At 41.3% G+C, this 15,953-nt stretch overlaps 1 protein-coding gene across 10 annotated transcripts in view; it reads right to left on the reverse strand.

Moving 5' to 3' along the window:
• Positions 1-15,953, reverse strand: part of Dicer1 (dicer 1, ribonuclease III) — a 78,841-nt gene that overhangs the window by 17,389 nt on the left and 45,499 nt on the right. For all 10 annotated transcript variants that reach the window (XM_029565625.1, XM_008837575.3, XM_029565624.1 and 7 more), the window contains 7 exons: positions 9,338-9,470; positions 7,333-7,575; positions 6,537-6,691; positions 4,164-4,296; positions 3,241-3,316; positions 2,326-2,465; positions 22-201 (listed from right to left, as the gene is read on the reverse strand). In XM_029565625.1, the coding sequence (XP_029421485.1) occupies positions 22-201; positions 2,326-2,465; positions 3,241-3,316; positions 4,164-4,296; positions 6,537-6,691; positions 7,333-7,575; positions 9,338-9,470 (1,060 nt within the window). The remainder of the gene's footprint in view (positions 1-21; positions 202-2,325; positions 2,466-3,240; positions 3,317-4,163; positions 4,297-6,536; positions 6,692-7,332; positions 7,576-9,337; positions 9,471-15,953) is intronic.

Consider the following 15,953-nt stretch of genomic DNA (forward strand, 5'->3'; position numbering starts at 1 on the left):
CAGTGAGTACGCTGGGCCTACCTGAGGTATGGGTTTGGCTGTCAGTATCCCAAAGCATCTGGTGGTATCCTCGGGAGGGTAGAGCTTCCGCCTCCTGAAGTTGAGCTCATCAGGGAGTGGGGTCGTTAGGACCATTCCTATCACATACAGGTAACAAGGCTGGCCAGCTTTGGGGTAACTACCCCTCAAGCACTCTGGAATCTAGAGTTGAAAAGAAGAGCTAAGCATATGCCTGAGTACAAACTGCCTCTATTCTAGATGTTGGCAAGAAATTTATTTCTGTGTACGAAAGGCTGAGGGAAAAAAAGCTAAGCAAGCACTCGGGACAGACTCTGCTGGGGAGGTGAGTGTTCTTCTCAGGTCTGGGCTGCACACTGGCCTAAGTATGCCTATGTTGTGACACACTGTTCATTGCAGCTTTAAGTGAGATCCAAACTATGTAAAATGGTCTTTTTAAAGAAATAATGTTCATCTGACCTATTTCTTTTGACTAGAAAACTTTTTCTTGGGCTTTTAAAGTATTTACTCACCATGGAGTATCAGAAAATAAAGGCAGACCAATTTTTAATACTATGTATAATCCTGTCACTCAAAGACAACTCTTCATTAACATTCTGATATACTGTATAATTTCTTAAACTGTTTTCTTATCTAAAAATCATCTTAAGAGAACATCTTTTCCACCATACAAATCACTTGTATTAGTACCAATGGGAAATAAGTCAAAATTTTTATTTTTCAATACAAATGGAATCACATCGCATAGACCAAGGTGGGGGCATGTGTGTAAGAGAGCAGAAGGTGGGGGGGGGAGTAAGGGGGGGAGCAAGGGAGGGAGGGACAAGAAGAGGCAGGGAAGGAGGGGGACAGAGAGAAGGAATCTACTTTTATCTTAGTTATCTGGGCACGTCTTTCATTAAATCTGCATCATTTTTTAAATTCATCATATTTATTCATTTGTATGTGTGTGGGGAGCACATGTGCCTCAGCACTCTGGTAGAGATCGAGGGCAAGTGCGAGTTCGTTTCCTCCTTCCATCCCATGGTTCCTGGAGACTGAACATAGCCCATCAGGCTAAATACACTAAGCCATCTCTCTGGCCCCCGTGTCATTTTTAATGGCTCTCATTATTTGAGTGAGTCATAATTAAATATCCTCAAGTTGTTTCTGAGGTTTCATAATGAGCCCTACAGACCAGAGCCTGTAGTTCTGAGATTCAACAACCACTGAACCAACAGAGAGAAGGTATGAGACCGGCTAAGACAGTGTGGTCAGCAGAGAGCATGGAATGGGCTGGCCAAGCAGGAGGCAAGGCAAACTCTGCTCTCAGAACACATCCACAATGGTACTTTCTTTATGTTTATGAATGTATTGCCAGCATGTATGTAAGTGCACCCATGTTATGCAGTGCCCATGGAGGTCAGAAGAGGGAGCTGGATCCCCTGGAACTAGAGTTACATACAGATAGTTGTTAGCTGCCATTTAGGTGCTGGGAATTGAACCAGGGTCCTCTGTAAGAGCAACCAGTGCTCTTAACTGCTGAGCCATCTCTCCAGTTCCTCCCCCGGCACTTATTATAATAAATAAATCTACCAGGAAAACTGGCTATGAGGGAAACAGGCATCACACAAAAATAACATTCAGAATTTGAAAAAATAAGATTTTACATTCTGAAAAGGCTTAGTAGGTACAAAGATTTAAAGTACAACCTCGGTAAAAACTGCGGAAACAAAACCAGAATCACATATTTAGGCAAATATATAAAATAAATTTTGCTTTTGTTTGGGAACCTTATGAGTTGAAAATAGTAATAAACACCTAAAAGACAAACACTTCAGTCAAGTATGAGGTGTCAATATTGAATCCTGCTAGGATACCGCAGGCCAGGAGACCCACTCTTCTGAAGGAAGCTATTCTAACCCACAGCATAACTCTTGCCAGCCATCTGTTTCTACCTGGTGCACCTGCCCATCAACCTGGGAGAGCAGCTTTTCACTTGCCTGTTTTACCATCCTGTCTCATCAGCAATGGTGAATTAGGCTAGACTCACACCACTAAAATAAATGAAAAAAAGAGTCTCTCTTTAAATGAAATAAACTCATTCTGAGTAGAATCTGACAGATGACTCAAGAATCTGTTTGAAAGGCATGACAGAACAAAAACAAAACATTTAAAGTGAAAGGAAAAAAGGTTGCTGTGGAGTTGTGAATCAGAGAGATGAGCTGACACCCACAGCCTAGAAAACATCCAAGCAGAGAATTCAGGACTTGATGCAGCAGGAAGCAGAGCGAGAAGGCTCGGTTACTCATTTCTACCCATACTAACTGCTTTGGGGTAGCACTGCCTTCGCTTTGTGGACCCTGGTCTTCCAGGAACACTGGTTTCTTCTTCGTCATGTAAGTCAAGCTCTTCCTCATATTTAACAGTCTCTTTCCCAACTGGCATCAAATGTTCATCCAGCTCACCTAAGACATTTGAAAAGAGAACTGATGTCAGCAACCCAGATTTTGCCTAATGAGTAATCATCTAGGACAGCACTAAGTTGAGGAAGCATGTGAAAGAATAATGGGAATTAAGGCAACTTTGCCTGTAAAAATGTAAAAGTAGCTGGGCGTGGTGGCACACACCTTTAATCCCAGCATTTGGGAGGCAGAGGCAGGTGGATCTCTGTGAGTTTGAGGCCAGCCAATGGTCTACATAGCGAATCCAGGTCAGCTGTGGCTACAGGGAGACCCTGTCTCAAAAATACCCCCCCAAAAGTAAAAGTAATGGCAGGTGATACTTCAGGTAGTCTAATCCATAGTCATTTGCCCAACATAAGCAAGCCCACAAATTCCAAGATTAAAAATGAAAACATCAGCAGGACAGCAGCACACATCTTAACACAAGTTTTTTGGGTTTTGTTAAGGGGTTATTTTCTACACCAGTATAGACTAAATCTGAGAAGCTAACACACTAAACATATATGATTATGGCTGACGATCAACCGTTATAAAACCTCTTATGTATTTAACAGGGGCCAGTAACAGCAGCAGTTAAGCTGTAGAAAGTAAAGAGTTCCCACACCACTATGACAGGATCTCTGAGTTGTAGAAAACTCATACCTACATCAAATCATACCCAAACCAGCAAGTCTACACTTCAGTAAGCTGCTGGAAACCTGTGGAGTCCTCAGTATGTTCTACTGGTAATTTCTGACATTTATTTTAATTTACATGTTTGCCAAACACATTTACTTACCAATTTTGTGCAGTTTTTCGCAGCAAATGAGAGCTACAACTCTTTCAGCCAATCGTACACAGCCCATTGGTGGGCCCTGAAAATAAGAACACCACATTTCCATTGCACATATCTGCAGCTATGATACCAACACATGAAACAGCCACGGAACTTCCGCACCAGCATCACCATCACTCAACTTGTCAGAACATGTTCTTTATTTTGTTTAAGAAAACTGCAGCAAGGTTTTTAAATAATCCTTCCGATTTGTTTTTGTGTTACTTTTGGCAGTGCTAAGAATGGAATCCAGGGTCTCACACATGTTAGACAGGGTTCTGCAACCAAGCTACAGCCCTAGTCCTGAAATATCAATCCTTAAAAACCCTGTTCAGTAGAAAATGAATTTATAAATAAGATTTTACAGTTTTAATAAATTTGCATTTCAGTAAAATTTTAAAGTGTATTTTTTCACTGGCCAACACATATGCAACAAAAAATAAAGACATGAGGCTATAATATATACTAATAATATGAACAGCTTTTTGGTGGACTAGAAATTACTCATTTTGGAACATTTACAAATTGGTATCAGGGCCAAGGAAAGGGCAGCAGTTATAAAAGGCAGATTTTTAGGTACAATGGCTGAACTACATTTCATGAATTCTGTGTCACTATACACATCAAAGCTATAGCTAAATGATTTCTCAAAGAAGGATCAAATTAAGGTGACCTTAAGGAACTTCCAGGTCACCTAGTCAAATTCTAAGAGTTTTTAAATTATCATCTATAAAAAGCTGAACACATAATTGACTGAGACTTGGAAACCTATTTTTCAGAGTAGATTTTAAAACCAAATTTATAACTTGAATATCTTAAAAAACTAGGAAAAAAAAATCCCTTAATGACATACTTTAAAACGCAGTCATTTCTTTTTCTAAACTTACAACAATGGAGGCTCGAAGAGGTGAGTTAATCGGAAGATAAAGAGTTGAATAAAATGTACCATCAGGCAACTCTCGGGTTCTACATTTGGGAGCTAGATGAGTAAACGGATCACTTGGTAATCGAGCACAGTATCTGCGAAGAGAAAAATTCTGAAGCTGAATCCACAGCGAGACGTGGACAGGAAACTGTCCTAATACTCACAGCCTTCTTCGCTGGACTGGCACTGGCATATGGAGTGCTCTTCACTGCTTCCACTTTTCAATGATAGAACTGAACACCTGAAATTGATGTGTACAGCTAGTAGACTACATTTTTAAATCTTATTTTAATTGAAATTGAAGCTTAAATGTAAAAGGCACCTTGTACAGTGTGTTACTACATTACACAATGTACAAAGCATTGCTCTGAATCAGTGAAGAGAACAAATCACCAGTGTTTGTTTCTTAACAATCTTCCATTTGCCAGCAACCACCAAGGCGTATATGAAGAAGGCATTAAGAGGGCAGAGGGAAGCCTAGGGCTGACCAAGCAGAACCAGAAGCTCACTGAGCAGTGAGTAGCACAAGGAGAATGATGGAGTAGGGCAGGAAACTGGGCCAGGGAGGAGGGTGCTAGACTGGCAGCAACCCTGCGAGGGAGGACATGGGCAGTTAGGGGCTCTGCAGACAAAAGGGCCAGCTGCATAGGGGCAGGCTCAGCACATGAATGATGACTAACAACAACAGAACCAGACTCTCAGTATAGGAAGAGAAAAGTATAAAGAAAAAGGAAATCTAGAATGAACTTAGAGCCACACTGAAAACAGAAGCACCAAAAGCTAGGTGTCAGATAGAGCGATACAGTTGTATATGTATGTGCACACAAATAAACATAAACAGACCATAAACTCTCCAACTCTGTCCACTAAAAGGCCTCATGTGTTGGTTTCTCAGTATCATCCACTCTCCACTAACAGGAACCAGGGCCCCATGGAAAACAGCCAAAATTAAGGTCCAGGCAGGCGCATACTCCAGCTGAGTCTAGACTATCTTGTGTCACAAAAAAGTGTTCTACGGTGGCAAGTCAGCACAGAAGCTAGCCTGAAGGTGTTCCTAATGGCCAAATTTGAGACAATTTTAACATTGAAATAAGTAATAGATTACAATCTGTTAAAGTGGGATCCATAAATTGACAGATAAAAATAATAAATGAAAAGAAAAAAAGTTCTTCCTTACAACAGAATGCCAACTAACAATTAAGGACTAATGGACCTAGAAAATCCTTCAGTAATCATAATCATCATCATCAATCTAGACAAGAACAATGGATATTACACTAATGGGCCGACCTGGACAGAGGAGCAAGCTGCGTATGGTCTCAAAGTCTCGCCCCACAGGATAAGCAACAGCTAACTTTACAGTATTTAATGCTGGCAAAAAAAAAAAAAAAAAAAACTTCACAGAAACTCAGAAAGAGAGGCAGACTATAAAAGGTCTGGCTGATAATCTTTAAATTTCCAGGTCATGGAAGTCAAAGGAAGATTGGTTCTTTATCATCTGTAGTATCTGCATAAAGAAAAGGTCATTTTTAATGCAGCGTTATGTAGTAAAAAACGTTTCATACTTAGCAGGGAAGCATGATGAAGGCATGCTTTTGGTCATGCTCACTGATTCTTTTTCTAAATCTTGAAATTTCTAAGTTTTTTGTGTTGAACTGGGTTGAAATTTTGGGCAGTACTGAATTTTTCCATTAGCAAAGGGGTGAGATAATTATTAATTTGTATTTGAATACAATCTACTATATCCTAAGCTGGTAACTTTTCTAAGAATTAAAAGAATAGATTACAGATCTATTTTGTGTATCAGGATAAATCTCATTTAAGGGTAAAACAAAGGAACAAATGTAAGATTTTACTTACACTTTTATGTGGAAACTATTTTAGATTTTAAAATGCTGTCAGAATATTAGGGAGTTTTCATACACCTTCACCCAGACAAGCCACTCAAGTTTCATACAAATATGCTTTTTAGTCAAAGCATTCAGTCCAGGATTCTAGGCTGCACTGGGCCCTCACATCTCTGTATCTTGGCTCTTTTCTTGATTTCAGTGGCCCTGCTTTGCAACTTCTAAAGATTGTGGGCCAGTCATTTTGTAGTCTGCCCTTCAATCTGAGTTTGTCTGGGACTGTTTCACGACTAAACCCAGTTTCTACACTTTCTGGCTGGAATGTCCCTGAAGTGCTGCTGTGTTCTGCCCTTATGTAATAATGTATCCCTTTACTCTTCTCAGGATGATACTGATCACTGAGGGGATCTGCCAGTACTCTACAGAAAAATTACTGTTTACTTACCTGTAGGGAGAGGCAATACAATACCTACAGGTTTAGACCTCACCTATTGATATGTCCAATGGCAGTGTTGATTGTGACTCGTGGACCCCCATCATCAGGCCTCAACACATATGGTGGGAAAACATCATCATCATCCACAACAGCATCAACATCAGCCTCACCACCATCCACTGACTTGGAACATTTGTTTCTTAAGATCTGAGCATTTGAAAACATAACACAGTATGAGCACAAATTTCTTCTTTGCTTCTTTACCAAGCTATCTGTCTGTCCCTTTACTTATAGTGAAAACTCTTACCAAGGCATGGTGACACATGCCTATAACCCCAGCACTTAGGAGGCTGAGGTACAATAACCATGGGTTCTAGAACAACCTAGGCTATACAGCAACACTGTCTCAAAACAAAACAACAACAACAAAATATTGATGTGTAGTGTAAGACAAAACCACCTCTCATACTTCAAAGCCCCAAAGTCATGTGCTGCAGGAAAGTTCTCCCACAGAATCCTCCCAGCTCCAATCATGTGCAGACATCCTGTCAGTGTCTTAGTATAACTACTATGTCATCACTCTTCCTCCACAACCCAGACCAAAATAGCCACTATACTGTCCACCCCTTCCCAGACACCCTTTTCAAATGAGCCATAGGACCATTTCACTGCTATTTTATTGGGGCATTCTGCTTTGTGAAACACTGCCAGGTCTCTATAATCACTCTCAGCTTCCTCGTAATACACATATTGTATACCTTGCTGAGGCTACTCTTGTGACTAAAAACTTCGTATCCATTTCTATGTACACAAATAATAATGAAGATTATTAACCTTCTTAGTTTTACCTTTTCTATAGCTTTGTAAGTTTTAAGGTCTTCTTCAAAACTCTTTATTTTGTCTGTATCTGCTAACATTACATAATTAGAGATCGGTGCTCTTGCTCTTCCTTTAGATTGAACATAGGATCGATACTCTGTGGGCAAATCAAAACGAACCACCAAGTTGCATTTTGGTATATCAACACCCTCTTCTACAATACTTGTTGCAATAAGCAGGTTGGTTTCATGAGCTCGAAATTTCCTAAGTACCTGAAAAAAATTCACCAAGAAAAGCAATTCTAAGAAATTTCCCAAAGAAAACATTACAGAAACCACCCACCATGGTTATTTCTGACGTTTCCTGTTCAGGCTGTCCTCACAGTATAGAGAAGATGACAGCATCACTGAACCTGTGAGGTACAGTCCCATGGCCACAGACATTCTCATTCAATACAGTTCTCACAGAGAGTCTTCAAGTTGTAGGTGTTGGCTTCTCTTTAATGGCCACAAGTTGATCAACAAGTGGCCCAATGAACTCACTCCTTAAGTCCTGCTGCTAGGCTGACCCTCCACAACGGTACCTTATGTCTATGAGATTGTGTGGTTTCAACATCTCTGCAAAGATGTTAAAACACTACCACTAAAATCTCCAGTGCAGTTGGAATTAAAATCCATAAGCAGAGCACTACTTATTTCCTGGCAACTGAGAAACTTTCAATTTTAGGAAACAGAATTGATTAAAACAAAGTGCACGTGTTTTCAGGCAAATTTTAAATCACATTACAATTCCCTGTGATGGTTAATCTTACTTGGTCAACTTAATAGGATTTAAATCAGAATACCTAGGAGACAAATCTCTGGACCTGTGTATAAGAGTGTTTCCAGAAAAGTCTAACTGAGGTAGGAAGATCCACCTTCAATATGGGCACCACCATTCATGTGCTGGGGTGCACACTACATAAAAAGGAGATCGTGCTGGGGTGCACACTATATAAACACAGTATATAAAAAGGAGACCTTGCTGGGGTGCACGCTATATAAAAAGGAGACCGTGAGGTGAGTGCTAGTAGTCACCTCTGTTTTCTGACTGTAGCTGCCTCACACTCCTGCACACCTTCCTGCTGCAATACACTATGCTCTCAAACTACGAGGCAAAGGGACCATTCCTTCAGCTGCTTCTGTCAAGTATTTTGTAACAAGAAAGTAATATATTCCTCAACTCAGCTAGTGAAATATGCTGGTTTTTCAGACAATAAGCCTGGCTCCTAAACTCTCCAAAACTGGAATATGATCAAAAGGCTATGACCAAAACGCCTATAACAAGAATTTATAGCAAATAGCAAACTTAAAAAAGTTGTTCACAAGCCAGAATACTTAGCTTTCAGCATCTTTATAAGGCAGTTTCTGATAAGACCTTAAAAAGCATGAATAGTTTCAAGCTAAATTTACAAAGTACAGTTTTTTCAAAAAATATATCCAATCAATGTAAGCCTTCAAAAGAAACCATAAAACATATCCAAGACTGCAGCTTGTTGCTTTGTAGGCATGTGTGTCTACATAGTTCTTCTCTCTGCTTTGCTCTCCTATGAGTGTGCTTATGTGACAGCAACTCTGTAATGGAAAATTAACTGCTTAATAGCAATTAAGACGAAAAATTAAATCACGAGACAGCTACTCTAATCTGAGCATACTCAACAACCCTTAGGCACCTCATACAGGACAGATGATCTATATATAAACAAGTAATAACCACATTATCAAAAAGAAAGAAGGAAAAACCAGGCCTGGTGGAGCATACCCAGAGGCAGAAACAGGCAAATCTCCATGAAATCAAGAACAGTCTGGTCTACAACTTGAGTTCCAGGCCAACTGGGGCTACAGACAGATGTCTCAAAAAGACCCCACACCCCCCATCCTCCACCCCTGTCAAAAAAAAAAGGGAGGGAAGGAAATGAAGTTAACTGGGGGAACTCTGAAGTAAGTTGCTGCAGAGTTTGTCAGCGTGGCTGTGAAGCTCTTGTCATTACGTTACCTCTTCCTGCTTTCTAAATTCTGCTTCCATCTGTTTGTTTCGAGGTTGGCTCTTCCCAATGCCGTGTCCAGTTATGAAGTTGCTGCTGATATAAGCCAACTCTGGATCTTGTTTGCCAGCTTCCTTTATCAATCTAAGAAAATCACATATATTTGGAGGTCAAACACTGCTGAGAGAAACATTTAAATTTGGGTTTTAATTATATTTATTTGTGTGTGTGCCTGCTTGTCTGTATGTGCACCACATGTGTACAGATGCTACATATACATAACAGAGGGCAGGATGGGGTGTCAGAGGATTCCTGGAACTGGAGTTATAAGTAGTTGTGAGTCTCCTATGTAGGTGTTGGGAACCGAACTCCAGTCCTCTAGAAGGGCAGTATGTGCTATTAACTGCTGAGTCATCTCTCCAGCCCCTTTAATTTTTGTTTTGAAGGTCTCTTTTAAAATAGGAATATATACGGGGATGTGGTGGTGCACACCTTTATTTCCAGCCCTTGGGAGGCAAAGGCAGGCAGATCTCTGTGAGTTCAAGGCCAACCTGGTCTACATAGTAAGTTCCGGCCAGCTGGGGCTACAGGGAGACACTGTCTCAAAAAGACTTTAAAAAAAGAAAAAAGAAAAAAAAAGGAATATATGTCTAGAGTTGGTTTTTCATTTTTGTTTTGTTTCGGTAAATAGTGCTAATAAATGGTTGCTCTAGTTTCTTTCTGTTGCTGGGATAAAACACTCTAACGAAAAGCAACTTAGGGGAGGAAAGGGTTTATTTCAGCTTACAACTCCAGGTCACAGTCCATCCATCATTGAGGAAAGCCAGGGCCAGAAATGAAAGCAAAAATTTGAAGGCAAGCCTGCTTGCTATTTCACACAGCATTACTTCTGACCAAGGAACTCACTTCATAGCCAAAGGAGCACAGCAGGGACCATGGAGGATGCTGCTGGCTCACAGGCCAACTTACATACTCCGGTAACTTTCTATACAGTTCAGGACTATGTGCCTAGGGATGGCACAGCTCACAATGGCCTGGATCCTCCTACATCAATCATTAATCAAGTCAATCTCCCCTACCCACAACTTCAGATATACCCACTGGCCAATCTGATCCAGACAGTTCCTCAAATGCGCCTCTAGGCTGTGCCACACTGACATTTAAAGCTAACCAGTATAATAGTCTTGATTATTTTTTCCCTACCTAGCATCAAGAAACACCACTGCCATGCTTTACTCCTCAGACCTGTGGGTGAAGTGCCTGCCACAACAAGGTCAAGGCTGGCGTATACCAACAAGGCAAAGGGTCACTTTTACTTCAGCTTTGAATTTGGTGATAATGATGTAATAGAAATGTGGCCTATGGGACCAAGCTAGTGAGAGAAGTATAGCGCCTGAACCTCTAGGAACAATAGCTAGACACACTCTGCTACACCTAGAGTCAGCAGTTGTCACACCCTCTCCTCTGTGGCTGTGAGTAGTCTAACACCAAGGGGAACAGCTCACTCTCCTCTGTAGGTCCAGCTCCATGTGAAAAAGAAAGTGGTCTGCTTTTGTTCATCCTACCCAGCACTCTGGATCACTAGAAGCAGAGCTCCTGGGAGAGAGGTGCCCTGCCATCTCAATTCCAGCCATTTTGGGTTGGGTCCCTGGATTATGAACTACAGAGCTCACCCAGTGGAATACTGGGCTTTGCCATACCAATGTTCAAGGCTTCCCACCCCATCATGTCACGGAGGAGCCCCACACTGCAGCCCCCTTTCCTGACTGTTCCTCTAACCTGCAGTGCCAGAAACCCAAAGGGGACTTCTAAGATGTGGAAAAGAGCTACAGGGCAGATCATGTTACATGGGCACTGAAGGTTAACACTTAGTGCTGCCATTACAGCTATTTTGGAAATATCCACATTCAAAAACTCAGCACACGGGATAAATGGTTCCACACCTGACCTAAGTGATTCCACATGGTCCCTCTGAACTCATACTACACAGTATAAATTCCTAATGGAAAACTGAATTTTTTAAGTCAAATCATTCTTTATTTCTTTTCATATGTGAAGCAAGCTAATATGAAGGAGCTGGAGAAACTGAGTAGTCATGTGGAGCATCTCATGCCCCAGTCTGCAGAAGGCCTGCCTGACCAGGCCAGCGGAGACTGTCCTTCTTCTGCTCCAAGGTTTGATTGTTGTAATAAATGTGAGAAATCAGTAACGAAGAGCAGAATCACATGCAAACAGCATGCCCCAAAGCCTAATGTCTGAAAGAAATCACCTTAGAAATAAAAACTGTTTTAGTTTATATAAATAAGCATCCATTTGAATGTAATAGGAGGTTTAAAAATGCATTTCAAGTTATCCTAATTAAAGAATACTTTGCCCAAATTATCAACTTAGCAGACTTCATTAGCTGAGAAATGGAAGCACCAATGGGAATTTATTTCTCCTTAATGATGCCTACATCAAAACTGCAGAGAGCTGGAGACAACAGACACATTAATAAAAGTATCCTGCAAACAATAATTAAATGTGATACAGGTATGCCATTAACATTTAGAGGAAAATGACTTCTTGGCTGGATAAATTTGAGAGATGCCTAACAATATCTCAAGTCCCAGACACAGGCTGCTTAAAGATTTCCTGATGCCACAGAACAGGTTGGAAAGCCTTGTTTCAGGACATTTAAACGCAGCTGGCATGAGCTGCTCCACAGCAGGCTGTATGAGGAAAGCAGACACTATCCCCCATGCACGGTGCTCCTCACGTTTCCAGTGGTGAAAGTCGGGTGTTTGGAAAAAAATATCAAAGACCAATCCTTTCCATAAAGTTCACTACTAAGAAAATGAAACTTAAAAAGCATTAAAACTCAACAATATTACACTTAGGGAACATAAAATTATTGTCAAACTGTCTATAAAGAGTGTTTGTGTGTACTCGCAACCTCTCTGTGAAAACTCAGGGCAGAGGGAGGACCGCACTGTACGACCATCTGATGCCTCCCCAGGAGGACTAGAAACAGCATGACCAAACACAGGGAGTATGGACGTGAAAACGAGAAACTGTTATGACCACACGTGCTCATCAGTACAGACAACCACAGAATGAGCAAGTCAGACACAAACATCTGAAATTTTTACCATGCATCTGAACTGTATTACCAACCTGATTTCTATGTGCCTCTTAATCCTTATGCTATCTTATCAGTGTGAGCAAACCAAATATAACTTTCTATGAGTTTACCCACCCAAACCCAACTATTCGTAGTTAAAGGACAGCACACTACTAAAGACATCACCCAAATGTGTCAATAAAGGACTTAAGAATGAGCATCTACCCTTAGCCAGCTGAGAAAAAAAAATTTTTTACAAACACAGTAGAAAAGAGGGGAGATATTAGTATTTTACTAATGAAGATGCTGAGGCTTTAAAAAGCTATTAAGGCCGGGTGTGGTGGCACATGCCTTTAATCCACGCACTTGGGAGGCAGAGGCAGGCCGATCTTTGTGAGTTTGAGGCCAGCCTGGTCTACATAGTGAGTTCCAGGACAGCTGGGGATACAGGGAGACCCTGTCTCAAAAACACACACAAAAAAAAAGGAAAAAAAAAAAAAAAGCTATTGAGCCAGGCGTGGTGACACACACCTTTAATCCCAGCATTTGGGAGGCAGAGGCAGGCCAGGCTTACAGGAAGACCTTGTCTCGAAAACACACACACACACAAAAAAAAAAAAAAAAAAAAAAAAAAAAAAAAAAAAAAGCCCAATAAATTTTTCTAAAAAATTTTAAAAAAATAAAAAAAAAAAAGACCAAGGGTTCCTTTGCAAAAATGGCTGATAATGGCTATGGGAGTAGAAAATACCACAGCCTGGAACTTTTATATAAAAAAGTAATCTAAAACCTTTATTAAAAAGCAGTGATGGGGCTGGAGAGATGGCTCAGCGGTTAAGAGCACTGACTGCTCTTGAAGAGGACCCACGTTCGGTTCCCAGCACCCACATGGCAGCTACAAACCATCCTTAACTCCAGTTCCAGGAGAATCCAAAGCCCTCTTCTGACCTCTGCGGCATTGCATGACATGGGTGCACTCACATACATGCAGGCAATACACTCATACACATAAAATAAAAATAATAAATATGTTTTTAAAAAGCAGTGATAAGCTTCTTGTTAACAAATAAAACAAAGAACAAGCAAAGCAGGAACAGCTTCCAATGGCCCAGGTTGGAACAATGAACAGAAAGAAGAAAAGGAAAACACACCTCACTGGAGAGGGCTAGCAGGCACTGTAGGAACTAAGGGGCAACGTCTAGCACTGCCAATGTTGTCTGTTGTACCAGGAGGCTGTCAGAGAACCAAAATGGAAGACCATCTGTAGTATTCTTCCAAATCTCACAACCCTAGCCTAACCCTGAAAATGCCATCAGGCAACCCAATGGAGGGATGCTTATGAAATGCCTTACCAGTATCCCTGACTGCCAAGGTCATCAAAATAAGGAAAGACAGAAAATCTGTGAGCAGACCAGAGACTGGAAAGACAGCAATGCTGTAAGTCACTGGGATAAAAAAGGGCAGGGAAGCTAAGGTGGTGGTATATACCCGTAGTCCATTACTTGGGGGGAGGAGGGAGAAGGAACAAGAGTTCAAGGTCATCCTCAGCTACATAGTAAGTTGGAGGCCAGCCTAGACTGAGATCCTGCCCCCCCAAAAAAAAACAAAAGGAGAAGAGAGCCGAACATGTAATCCTAACAAATGGGAGGCTAAGGCAGAGGATCCTGAGTTCGAGGCAAGCCTCAAACCATGCTTCAAAACAGCACAAAGACAGGAGTGGAAAAAAATGGCTAATCTGAAAGAAGACTCAAGTGCAGTCCATTGTGCCACACTGACAGTTTTCATGGTTGTGACAGATGGTGGTACAGGACGTTAACAGTGGGGAAACAGGAGAGGGACATAGGTGTTCTGTACTCTTCCCAACTTTTCTGTAAATCTAAAATTATTTTAGAATAAAAGGATATTAGGGGAAAAGTTACAGGGTAGACAGGATGTGAACTCAGTTCTGTCCAATGCCTGTTTCACACAATCCTACTAAATCTCAGGGTGGAAAGAACACTAGACTTGGCAGCGGGGCCGTTTCCTGACACCTGATACTTGTTCTGGCAGGTCACAGACAGCCTTGGTTTCTTCATCAGTAATATGGTAAGGACATCTGCCTTCCTCCCACGTGGAGTGTTGTCAACCTTTTTTAAGTATACATAAAAGGAAAATGGTAAACATGAGACCGAGCACACACAGGAGTAGACGTGCCTGGCTGTTCAGGAGAGGAGAGGGAAGGAGAGGAGAGCAGGCTTCTGCTCCCTCACTGAAGGAAGATTTTCCTCCCATTAAATCAATGGAAGGAAGGAATGTGAATTTCAGGAAGTTTTTCTAAACTTATTAAAAAACTTATTAGAACAAAGCTGCTATTGTACATTTAATTAGTTGCCTGTGGAGTCAACCTTCAGAGTGTTCTTCATTCATCCTAGAACACTAAATTCCAGCCATAGTTTACAAAAGCTGATCGCAATTAATCTGATCCTTAAAGTCAATAGGGAGTGACTGATTTCGGATGAACCTTTGTGGTCTAAAACGCCTACAATAAAAACTGACACATTACATAAAATATACACAGAGCTACAGCATGAATTTAGAGAAAGAAAAAAAAAGCTTTCTTAAGATTGGAGAAGAAAAAAAATTAGCTAGGTGTGGTGGCACACACCTTTAATCTCAGCACTATAAGATCCAGGCCAGCCTGGTCTACATAGTGGGTACCAGGCCTAGTGGGACTATAGGAAGACTGTCTCAAAAAAATAAAAGGAAGGAAGGAGGGGGAGAGGGATGGAGGGAGGGATGGTTGTAGCATCAGTGGACGTGACCATGCTCCTGGCTCTAGGCAGCTGCTTCCGTTTCTAATTAATTCTCACCGCAACCCCATTCTCAAGAAAAAAGCTGAGGCCTCAGGTTTGAGGGGGGAGGGGGGAGGAGAGGAGGGGGAAGAGAGAGAGCGAGAGAGCGAGAGAGCGAGAGAGCAAGAGAAAATAAACTCCCATTCTTCTGAGTCCAGAAAATGTTCACCCTTTGCCACCAGACCCAGGGCAGAGGTCTAGCCATAACTGGATAGAGACTGGTGCCAGAGTTAAACTTTTCTGACCCCTGAAATGCCTTTTCCCCAGTCTAAGAAATAATCCCTCAGCAGCCATGTGCTCCTCGCTCCTCTGGCTGGCTTCCCGCTGTAAAGCAAGGGTTCTGGTATTCTGGGAGACCCGGGGGCATTGTGATTGTAGGAAGAAATAGAAACTGGGAGTTAGGATATTAGGATTCTAGAACTGTCTCTGCCACTGACTAGCAATTTAACTTACAGCAAATCACTTTTCCTCCTGAGGCACTTTCCATTTTTTATAAAAATAAGTGGTTGGATTAAGCATTCAGTGAGGTCCCTTTCCAACCTTAAACTTCTGATTTAAATGTAATTCAGTACCTAAAGTTATTTCACTTCATATTCATCAGAAGGTTCAGGCTCAATGACTATGAAAATTACCAGACTGAAAACACCAGATGACGACTCTCCAGTCCAATTTCCCGTTACAAAAAAAAAAAAAAAA

This window comes from Nannospalax galili, unplaced genomic scaffold (genome assembly GCF_000622305.1).
Source record: "Nannospalax galili isolate Female #2095 unplaced genomic scaffold, S.galili_v1.0 scaffold978, whole genome shotgun sequence".
Taxonomy (NCBI): Eukaryota; Metazoa; Chordata; class Mammalia; order Rodentia; family Spalacidae; genus Nannospalax; species Nannospalax galili.